The sequence below is a fragment of the Trachypithecus francoisi genome, unplaced genomic scaffold (assembly GCF_009764315.1).
Source record: "Trachypithecus francoisi isolate TF-2019V2 unplaced genomic scaffold, Tfra_2.0 Lachesis_group5, whole genome shotgun sequence".
Taxonomy (NCBI): Eukaryota; Metazoa; Chordata; class Mammalia; order Primates; family Cercopithecidae; genus Trachypithecus; species Trachypithecus francoisi.
The window spans coordinates 36,219,452-36,230,909 of NW_022681470.1; the positions used below are offsets into that span (position 1 = coordinate 36,219,452).

At 35.2% G+C, this 11,458-nt stretch overlaps 1 protein-coding gene across 4 annotated transcripts in view; it reads left to right on the top strand.

Moving 5' to 3' along the window:
• Window positions 1-11,458, top strand: part of AXDND1 (axonemal dynein light chain domain containing 1) — a 194,456-nt gene that overhangs the window by 128,456 nt on the left and 54,542 nt on the right. For all 4 annotated transcript variants that reach the window (XM_033200493.1, XM_033200491.1, XM_033200490.1 and 1 more), the window contains 2 exons: window positions 532-731; window positions 1,843-1,939. In XM_033200493.1, the coding sequence (XP_033056384.1) occupies window positions 532-731; window positions 1,843-1,939 (297 nt within the window). The remainder of the gene's footprint in view (window positions 1-531; window positions 732-1,842; window positions 1,940-11,458) is intronic.

Consider the following 11,458-nt stretch of genomic DNA (forward strand, 5'->3'; position numbering starts at 1 on the left):
AGAAGAGACTAGTAGCTGGGCGTGTAGTTCATGCCTGTAATCCTAGCACTTTGGGAGGCCGAGGTGGGGGAACTGCTTCATCCCAGCAGTTCAAGATCGGCCTGGCCAACATGGTAAAGCCCATCTCTACAAAAAATACAGATATTAGCCAGGCATGGTGGCGTGTGTTCCTGTAGTCCCAGCTACTCAGGAGGTTAAGATGGGAGGATCACCTGAGCCTGGGGAGGTCAAGGTTGCAGGGAGCTGTGATTATGCTTCTGCACTCCAGCCTGGGCAACAGAGTGAGATTTTTTGAGACCCTGTCTCAAAAAAATTAAATAAACAAATATCAATAAAAAAAGAGAGTAGCTTAATGTCGTATAGTGAGCAAAAGAAAATAGGGTCATGCTAGCTGATGATTTGATTTCATTAAGAATTGTAAGGTTGAAAGTTGGACACAGGCACGATCATTTCTATTTTAAAATTTGGTGTGGTTTTTACTATTTGATTTACTTAAAGTGGGTCATTTGTATTATACTCATTTTTTAACAGATGGATGAGTTACATATATCTATGATCCAGTGGATGGTAAACTTGCTGATTTTAATGATACCCAACTTTACTGACCAAGACTGTCTCCTAAAGTTGGAGGACGAAAGTGGTGAGAAACACGATATAGGAGTTGCGCAATTAGAGCTAGATGCGATTGAACTGACAAGGAAGTTGTACCAATACTCCCGCTATTTGAGCAGGTGAAGCTATCTGGCTATTTTATTGTTGCTCTTTTGAAGAATTGAATGTTGCATAAAACAGAGAAGAGACAGTGAAGTAGTAGCAATAGGAGTTATTTTAAAACCTTGAAAGAAATACTAGTTCAGTTTTTCAACTAGCTTTAACACCATGACCAGTTATAATATGAGATTTGGGGTTTTCTTTTGAAAACTGTCAGCATGGGCAGGATGAGAAGTGTGTGTATGTGAGAGTAAGAATTAGGAAAAAAGGACTCACTTTCTTGCATAAATAAGACACATCTTACACTTTTGCACATACTGGTGAGGGAGTGGATTTAAGAAGAATATTGTAATTTCCTATGTGCTGTCATGTATTTTTTTAGACAGAGTTTTCTTCTGTCACCGAGGCTGGAGTGCAGTGGCGTGATCTCGGCTCACTGCAGCCTCCACCTCCTAGGCTCAAGAGATTCTCATGCCTTAGCCTCCTGAGTAGCTGGGATTTACAGGCGTGCACCACCACCCCTGGGTAATTTTTGTATTTTTAGTAGAGACAGAGTTTTGCCATGTTGGCCAGGCTCGTCTCGAACTCCTGATCTCAAGTGATCCGCCCACCTCGGCCTCCCAAAGTGCTGGAATTACAGCCATGAGACACCATGCCTGGCCCTGAATGTATACTTTTCTGTGCTTCACTAAATGCCAACCAAAACATCTTTTTACAAAATGGAAAAAACAAAAACAAAAACAAAAAAATCCCACAAGCCCTTATATCTGAAAAGCTGGATTTCCACTGAATAAAGATGAAGTCTGGAAAATTATAATCTAAGATGCAAGCTTGATGCTATAATTACTTTAAATTCAGAAAGTAGCTCTTACAGTCTAAGCAAATTTTCCCTTCATTTCAATTCAATATTACCAAGGGTCAAGAATACGAGGGATGGAAGGAAGAAGGAGGACAAGGGTAAGAAACTGAGGAGACAAATTATTCTCCTTGGTGAGTCAGTAGCTGAGTTATTATGGTGAACTTCCACTGTGTCTGGATTTGTAACATTTTAAACTTAGAAGAAGAACCAACAATAAATAGATTATGCTGAGTGTGTATGTTCTCTTTTTCTTTTTTTCCCTCTTTTTGCAGTTGTTGCAAAGGGGTGGTAACAGCAATGGCTCTGAGTAAATCCACTAACTCACACAGAAATGCTACTGAAGACCTTTATGAGGTGGATAAGTTGAAGGTAATAACTGTTTTCCCCTTAGTTTTGTTTTTCTTTTGTTTGTTTTTATCAGATTTTTGAGGTTCAATTGATGTACAATAAACTCACATATTTAAAGAATACAATCTTGTAAGTTCTAAAATATGCATATACTCATAACAATGGTTAATAAAAACTAAAAATAGGGAACATATCAAACACACCCAGAGTTTCCTTGTACTCCTCTTTTATTTATCCTTCCAGCCTCATCTTGTCACCAGTGTCTGATCTACCACCTAACACCAAAGATTATTTTTTATTTTCTAGAATTTATAAAAGTGGAATGATAAAGAATGTACTTTTTTGGTCTGACTTCTTTCACTAAGCATGATTACTTAGAGGTTCATATTGTTGTTTTCATCAACTACTTATGCTTTTCAGTGCTGAGTAGTATTTCATTGTGTGGATAGACACAATTTATTTATCTAGTCTCTGTTGATATGCATTTGAGTTGTTTCCAGTTTTAAATTATTACTAGATAACTTCAGTGCATATTCATATATTAAGTCTTTGAATAGACATATACTTTCACTTCTCTTCGGTTGATATCTAGGAATGGAATGGCTGAGTCACATGGAATGTGTGTTTAACTTTTAAAGAAACGGTCAAACTGCCTTCCAAAGTGGCTAATGGGTACAAAAGTGCAATTAGATAGAAGGAATAAGTTCTAGTATTCCATAGTACATTAGGGAAATTATAGTTAACAATAATTCATTGTATATTTCAAAATAGCTAGAAGAGAAGAATTGGCTGTCTCCATCACAAAGAAAAGATATATATTTGAGGTGATGGATACCCCGTTACCCTGCTTTGATCTTTACACATTGTACACATGCATCAAGATATCACATGTACTCCAAAATATATACAAATATGATACATCAATTTCTTAAAAAGTGGTTAAACCATTTTTACACTCTTTCCAGCAGTATCTGAGAATTCCAGTTGCTTTACATACTCACTGATACTTGATATAGTCAGTCTTTAAAAATTTTTTTTGATATGGAGTCTCGCTCTGTTGCCCAGGCTGGAGTGCAGTGGCGTGATCTTTGCTCACTGCAACCTCTGCCTCCTGGGTTCAAGAAATTCTCCTGCCTAAGCCTCCTGAATAGCTGGGACTACAGGCATGCGCCACTACGCCTGGATTACAGTTGTGAGCCACTGCGCCTGGCTGATATAGTCAGTCTTTTGAAATTCTACATTCTTATAAATGAGTAGTGGGATGTTATTGTGGTTTTAATTTGCATTTTCTTAATGACCAATGATGTTGAACTTCTTTTCATGTGTGTATGTGTAATCCATGTGTTTTCTGTGGTGTAATGTCTGTTCAAATCTTTGACCCATTTAGTATTGATTTGTTTGTTTCCTTATGATTGAGTTGAGACAGCTGTTTTTTTCTGGATACCAAGTCTTTTATCAGATACATGATTTTAAAATATCTTCTCTCAGTCTGTGATTTGTCTTTTCTTCTCTTAATAGTGTCTTTTTTTTTTTTTTTTTCCTGAGACAGTATTTTACTATATTGCCCAGTCTGGACTTGAACTCCTGGGCTCAAGTGATCTTCCCACCTGAGTCTCCAGAGTAGCCAGGATTACAGACATGAACCATCATGCCCAGTTATAGTGTCTTTCAAAGAGGGAAGTTCTTAATTTTGATGAAGTTCAATCTCTGATTTTTTTCTTTTATAGACCTTGCTTTTGGTATTCTATCTAAGGAAATTTTTGCATAACAACATCTTAAAGATTTTCTCTTATGTTTTCTTTTAGAAGTTTTGGAGTTTTAGGCATTATATTCAAGTCTATGACCCATTTTGAGTTAATTTTTTAAAAAAAATATGGTGCTGGGTATGGATTCAAGTTCATTTTGTGGCATTTGGATATCCAATTGTTTTAGCACCATTTACTGAAAAAGCTGTCCTTTCTCTATTGAGATGCCTTTGTATCTTGATTGAAAACTTATTAACCATATATGTCTTGGTATTATTCTGGACACTCCGTTGTGTTCTGTTGATCCATTTGTCAACATTGTCACCGTCTCCAGACTGCCTTCATTACTATTGTTTTGTAGTGAGTTTTAAAATCAGGTAATATAAATCCTCCAAAAATTTTTTTTCAAGATCAAGCTATTCTAGTTCCTTTGCTTTCCATATGAATTTTATAATTAGGCTATCAATTTCCTCAAGAAAGCCTGCTGGGATTTTAATTGATATTATACCTATTTATCAGTTTGTGGAGAATCGACATCTTAACAATATGGAGTCTTTAAATCTGTGAACATGGTTTATCTCTTCATTTATTTGTCTTCTTTATTTCTTTAAGCAAAGTTTTATAGTTTTCAGTGTATAGATCTTACATATTGTTTGTCAGATTTATCCCTAAGTATTTCATATTTTGGTGCTACCATAAATGGTATTCTTTTATAATTATAATTTCTTATTATTCATTACTAGTATATAGAATTACAGTGGGGTTTTAATACATTAATCTCATATCCTGTGACCTTGCTGAAATCACTTATTTCTTCTACGAGGTTTTTTTTTTAATTTTGTTTTTTCAGATTCTTTGGGATTTTTAATATATGGTCATGCAGTCATGTTATCTACAGATAGGGACAGTTTTATTTCTTCCTTTACAATCTATATGTATTTTTTCTTTTTCTTGCCTTATTGCACTAATAAGACTCTATAATACTAGGTTGAAAAAATAATGACAGCAGATATCCTTGCCTTGGTCCATCTTAGGGAAAAAGTATTAATTTGGTCCTCTTTAAGTATAATGCTAGCTACAGGTTGTTTATAGATATCCTTTATTAGATTGAGGAAATTCTTCTTTACTTCATGTTTGCTGAAAATCCTTTTTTTTTTTTTTAGTCAGTAATGGATGTTATCAAATCCTTTCACTGCATCTATTGAGATGCTCATGAGTTGTCTTTTTCAGTGTGTTAATATAGTGAATTACATTTATTGATTTTTAAATTGAATATTAAACCAGTATTGTATTCCTGCGATAAACTCCACTTGATCATGATGTATTATCCTTCTTATATGTTGCAAATTCAATTGATTGATTGTTTAGAATTTTTGCACTGATGTTCATAAAGGATATTTATTATATAGTTTTATTTTGTAATATCTTTGTTTGGTTTTGATATCAAGGTAATGCTGGCCTTTTAAAATGAGTTAAGAAGTGTTTCTTACTCTTCTGTTTTAGAAAATAATATATGTAGAATTGTTTTATTTCTGCTATAGATGTTTGGTAGAATTCACCAGTGAAGCATCTGGGCATTGTGGGAAAGTTTTTAAGTAACAAATATAGAGCTATCTAATTTCTTTAACAAGTTTAAATAAATTTATCACATATAGAGCTATTATTTCCTTTTCTTGAGTGAGCTTTGGACTTGTAAGGAATTTGCAATTTCATCTAAGTTGTCTAATTTATTGTCATGCAATTGCTCACAATATTCCCTTGTTGTCTTTTTAATAATTGTAGGATGTCCACTCTCTCATTCTGTTATGGAAATTTTGAATCCTCTCTTTTGTTGTCTTCATGAATCTACACAAAGATTGTCCAATTTTCTTGATCTCAAAGAACCAGATTTTGCTTTCATGGATTTTTCTCCACAATTTTTCTGTTTTCTATGTCCTTAATTCCCAGTCTATTCTTTATTGTTTTTATTTTCTTATTCTGGGTTTAATTTGCTCTTCATTTTCTAGTTTCTTAAAGTGTAGCTGAGATTATTGATTTGAGACCTTCTTACTTCCTCCCCTCCAACCCCCGTAGGCATTTAGTACTACAAACTTTCTGCTTTAGCTGCATCTCACAGATTTTGATATGTTGTGTTTTTATTTTAATTCCATGTAAGATACATTTTAATATCCATTTTGCATTCTTCTTTCATCCATGGGTTATTTAGAAGCATATTTAGTTCCCAAATATTTGAGTATTTTCCAGAGCTCTTCTGCTATTGATTTGTAATATGATTTCATTGTGGTCAGAGAACATACTTCGTACCACTTACATCCTTTCCAATGTATTGAGACTTGTTTGAGAACCTAGAACATGATCTGTCTTGGTAACTGTTCCATGTACAATTGAGAAGAATATTTATTCTGTTATTGATGGAGTTCAAATCAAATTGGTTGATACTCTTATTTAAGTGTCCTGTATCCTTATTGATTTTCTGTCTACTTGATCCATCAGTTATTTGGAGAGGAGTATTGAAACCTTGACTATAATTATGTTTTGTCTATTTTCTTGGAGTTCTATCAGTTTTTGCTTCATGTATTTTGAAGCTATGTTATTAAGTGCAAATACATTTAGAGTGAACTGACTCTTTATCATTATGAAATTACTCTCTTAACACTACATCTCAATAGACACAGAAAAGGCTTTCAATAAAATTCAATATCCTTTCATGATAAAAACCCTCAACAGACTAGACATTGAAGGAACATACCTCAAAATAATAAGAGTCATCTATGACAAACCCATAGCCAACATCGTACTGAATGGGCAAAAGCTTGAACCATTCCCCTTGAGAAATGGAACAAGACAAGGATGCTCAGTCTTACTATTGCTATTCAACATAGCTCTGGAAGTCCTAGCCAGAGCAGTTAGGCAAGAGAAAGAAATAAAATGCCTCCAACTAGGAAAAGAAGAAGTCAAACTATCTCTCTTTGCTGATGATAGGATTCTATACCTAGAAAATCTTAGACTCTGCCAAAAGTCTCCTAGAATTGATAAACAACTTTAGTAAAGTTTAGGATACTAAGTCAATATACAAAAATCAATAGTATTTCTATACACCAATAATGTTCAGGCTGAGAGTGAAATCAAGAACACAGTCCACTTATAATAGCCACAAGAAAATCAAATACCTAGGAATACATCTAGCCAAGGAGGTAAAGGGTCTCTACAAGGAGAACTACAAAACACTGCTGAAAGATATCAGAGATGACACTAATTAATGGAAAAACATTTCATGCTCATGGATAAGAAGAATCAATATCATAAAAATGGCCATACTGCCCAAAGCAGTTTACAAATTCAGTTCTATTCCTATCAAACTATCAATGTCATTCTTCACAGATTTTGAAAAAATATTAAAAATTCTTATGGAACTGAAAGAGAGCCCACATAGCCAAAGCAGTCCTGAGCAAAAGGAACAAAGCTGGAGGCATCACACTACCTTACTTCAAACTATATAATAAAGTAACCAAAACAGCATGTTACTGGTACAAAAACAGACATGGAGATGAATGGAACATAATAGAAAACTTAGAAATATAGCCTCACACCTACCAACCATCTGATCTTCAACAAGGCTGACAAAAACTAGCAAGGGGGAAAAGACTCACTATTCATTAAATGGTGCTGGGATAACTGGATTAAAGATTTAAATGTAAGACATCAAACTATAAAATCCTGGAAGACAAGACTAGAAAATTCTCCTCTTGACATTGGCCTTGGCAAATAATTTTTGGCTAAGTCTCCAAAAGCAGTAGCAACAAAAACAAAAATAGACAAGTGGGTCCTAATTAAAGAACATCTGCACAGAAAGGAAACTGTCATTAGAAAAACAGAAAACCTCCAAAATGGGGGAAGATATTTGCAAACTATGTGTCTGACAAAGACCTAATATCTAGAATCTATAGGGAACTCAAACAAATCTACAAGCAAAAACCAAATAGCCCACTTAAAATGGGCAAAAGACATGAACAGATATTTCTCAAAAGAAGATACACAATGGCCAACAAACATATGAAAAAGTTCTCTGCATCGCTAATCATCAGAGAAATACAAATCAAAACCACAATGAGATACTATCTTACACCAGACAGAATAGCTATTATTAAAAAGTCAAGAAAAACAACAGATGCTAGTGAGGCTGCAGAGAAAAAGGAATACTGTTAATTCACTCTTGGTGGCAATGTAAATTAGTCTAGCCATCGCGGAAAGCAGTCTGGAGATTTCTCAACAAACTTAAAACAGAGCTATGGTTCAACACAGCAATCCCATTACTGTGTACATACCAAAAGAAAATAAATCATTCTATCAAAAAGACGTATGCACTCACATGTTCATTGCTGTGCTATTTGCAAGAGCAAACAATAATAGACCAAAGCTGGAAACAACCTAAATGTCCATCAATTGCTGACTAGATAAAAAAAAAGACAGTATATTTATATAACAGAACATTATTTGGCAGTAAAAAAGAAGCACCGATACATGCAACAACATGGAAGAACCTTGAAAACATGCTGAGTGAAAGAAGTCAGTAACATATTGTGATGTTTCGAAAGACCACATATTATTTTATGCACATAAAATATTTCAAAAGACCAACATATTATATTATTTTATTCACATAAAATGCCCAGTATAGGCAAATCTATAGAGACAGAAAGATCAGTGGCTGCCTGGAGCTCGTAAAGGAGGGGCAGGAATGGGAAATGAACAACTGCTAACAGGTACAGGCTTTCTTTGGGCCTGCTGAAAATATTCTAGGATTAGATTGTAGCGATGGTTGTACAACTTTGTGAATAACTAAAAGCCATTGAATTGTACACTTTAAATGGGTGTATCGTATGTTTTTGAAAACCTGACTAAAAAGATGATCAAGAGAGCCCAAAATTGGTCTGCTAAAAGAGTAAAATTGGGAAGCTTTTGGCAAGATTAATTGAGACAAAAAGATGCAAAAAAATATATCAGGAATGTGTAATTCAGATGATTCAGATATTCGAAAGATAGTAGGAAGAGATTATGAAGGACATTATCACAAACATTTGAAAACATAGATGAAATGGACAAATAAATATAACCCAGAAGACTTGAGAATAAATTAAAAACCCAACTAGTCCTATAACCATTAAAGGAATTAGTCAAAAATCTTCCCCCAAAGGATGCTCTAGGTGTAGACAGCTTCAACAGCAAGCCCTATCAAACATTTAAGAAATAAATAATTCTATTCTTATACAGACTCTTTCAGGGTCTAAAGAAGAGGGAATACTTTTTATACAAAAACCCAAAAGGGATTGTGCAAGAAAGGGAAATTACAGACCAGTCTCATGTGGAATACAAAAATCCTAAACAAAATACAGGCAAATCAAATCCAGCAGTAAATGAGAGGGGTAATACATTATGAACATGTTAGCTTTATTCTAGGAATGCAAGTTAGTAATATAACTTCTGTAATGTATCTATAGGTACACTGGATACAACCCAATTAATAAAAAATTAATGGCATATATATAATATATGTGTGTATATATAAATATAGATTGCCATTAATTGCAGGGTACATTGTGTGTGTGTATATGTATATATATGTAATGCCTGCCAGCATTAAGTAGTTCGAAAATGAAATACAAAAAAGGTAATATTTATGATAATTTCAAAATATAAAGTACTTAGGAATAAATCTAATAAAAGTTGATCAGTTCCTTTCTGGAGTATAGTTCAAACATTATTTGAGAAACATTAAAACACCTAAATGGAAGATACACCATGTTCATGAACTGGAAGACTCTATATTGTAAAGACGTCAATTTTCCTCAGAGAGAGGAGAATGTAGCAGTCCTGTCCAATACAGTAGCCACTAGCTACATATTGCTATTTACATTTGAATTAATTTTTTTTTTGTTTTTATTTTTTGAGACAAAATCTGGCTCTGTTGCCCAGGCTGGAGTGCACTGGTGCAATGTTGGCTCACTGCAACCTCCACCCCCCGGGTTCAAGAGATTCTAGTTCCTCAGCCTCCTGAGTAGCTGGGATTACAGGCACAGGCCACCATGCCTGGCTAATTTTTGTCTTTTTAGTAGAGACAGGGTTTTGCTATGTTGGTCAGGCTGGTCTTGAACGCCTGGCCTCAAGTAATCCACCCATCTCAGCCTCCCAAAGTGCTGGGATTACAGGCATGAGCCACCATGCCCAGCTGAATTAATTTAAATTTAAAAATTTATCTCTTCAGTCATATTAGCCATATTTTAAGTGCTAAGTAGTACATATTGCTACCAGGGATCATATTGGACCATGCACACATAGAACATTTCTATCACTGTGGAAAGTTCTATTAAACAGCACTAATCTAGGGGTCACAATCAAGTTTCCAACAGGTTTTTTTTTTTTTTTTTTAACTTGACAAACTGTCTTTAAAAGCTGTTTTGGATATTCAAAGAATCAAGAATAGCTAACACACTCTTGAAAATGAGGTGAGAGGACTCATCCTCTCATATTTTAAACTTCTTGTAAAGCTAAACTGACACAGCATAGTGTTAGTTCAAAGGTGGACAACTGTATCAATGGAATCAAAAAACAGAACCAAAAATTTATGGCCTTTTATATAAGGATGGCATATAGAATTAATGAGGAAATGATGAACTTTCCAATTAAAAATACTAGGGGACTGGGCGCGGTGGCTCATGCCTGTAATCCCAGCACTTTTGGAGGCTGAGGAGGGCGGATCACGAGGTCAGGAGATCGAGGCCATCCTGACTAATACGGTGAAACACCATCTCTACTAAAAATACAAAAAATTAACCAGGCATGGTGGCACACGCCTGTAGATCCAGCTACTCGGGAGGTTGAGGCAGGAGAATCCCTTGAATCCGGGAGGCAGTGGTTGCAGTGAGCTGAGATTGCCCCACTGCATTCCAGCCTGGGCGACAGAGCGAGACTCTGTCTTAAAACAAAACAAAACAAAAAAACCCAAAACTAGGAATATTGGTTATCTATATAGGAAAGATGAAATTAGACTTGTACTTCACACAAAAATCAGTTCAAAATTGACTAGAAACCTACATGCGAAAGTCAAAATTATAAAGCTTTTAGAAGACGATATTTCAGATCTTGGGGGTAGGAAAATGTTTTTTAAAGTAAGAGATAAGAAACACTAACTCAAAAGGAAAAGGTTCATAGTTTTGATTACCTTAAATTTAAGAATTATTTTTATCAATAAAATACCATTAAAACAAAAACAATCCACAAAATGGGCGAATGTATTTGCAACACTTATAACTGACAAAGGACCAGTATCCAGAATATAAAATGACCTTCTAGGAACCAATATTATAAAAATACACAACCCAATAGAAAAATGGGCAGAAAACTTGAACGTATACCTCATAAAGGAGAAAGTCCAAATGGCTGACATACTTATGAAAAGCTGTTGAATTTCATAAGTGATAAGGGAAATACAAACTAATATCATTACTTACATAACAAATTGGCAAAAATTACAAAGTCTAGGCCGAATGCGGTGGCTCATGCGTGTAATTCCAGCACTTTGGGAGGCTAAGGTGGGTGGATCACCTGAGGTCAGGAGTTCAAGATCAGCCTGGCCAGGATGGTGAAACCCTGTCTCTGCTAAAAATACAAAATTAGCCCAGCACGGTGGCACGCACCTGCAATCCCAGCTACTGGGGAGGCTGAGGCAGGGGAAGCGCTTGAACCTGGGAGGCAGAGGTTGTGGTGAGCTGAGATCGCACCATTGCACTTCAGCCTG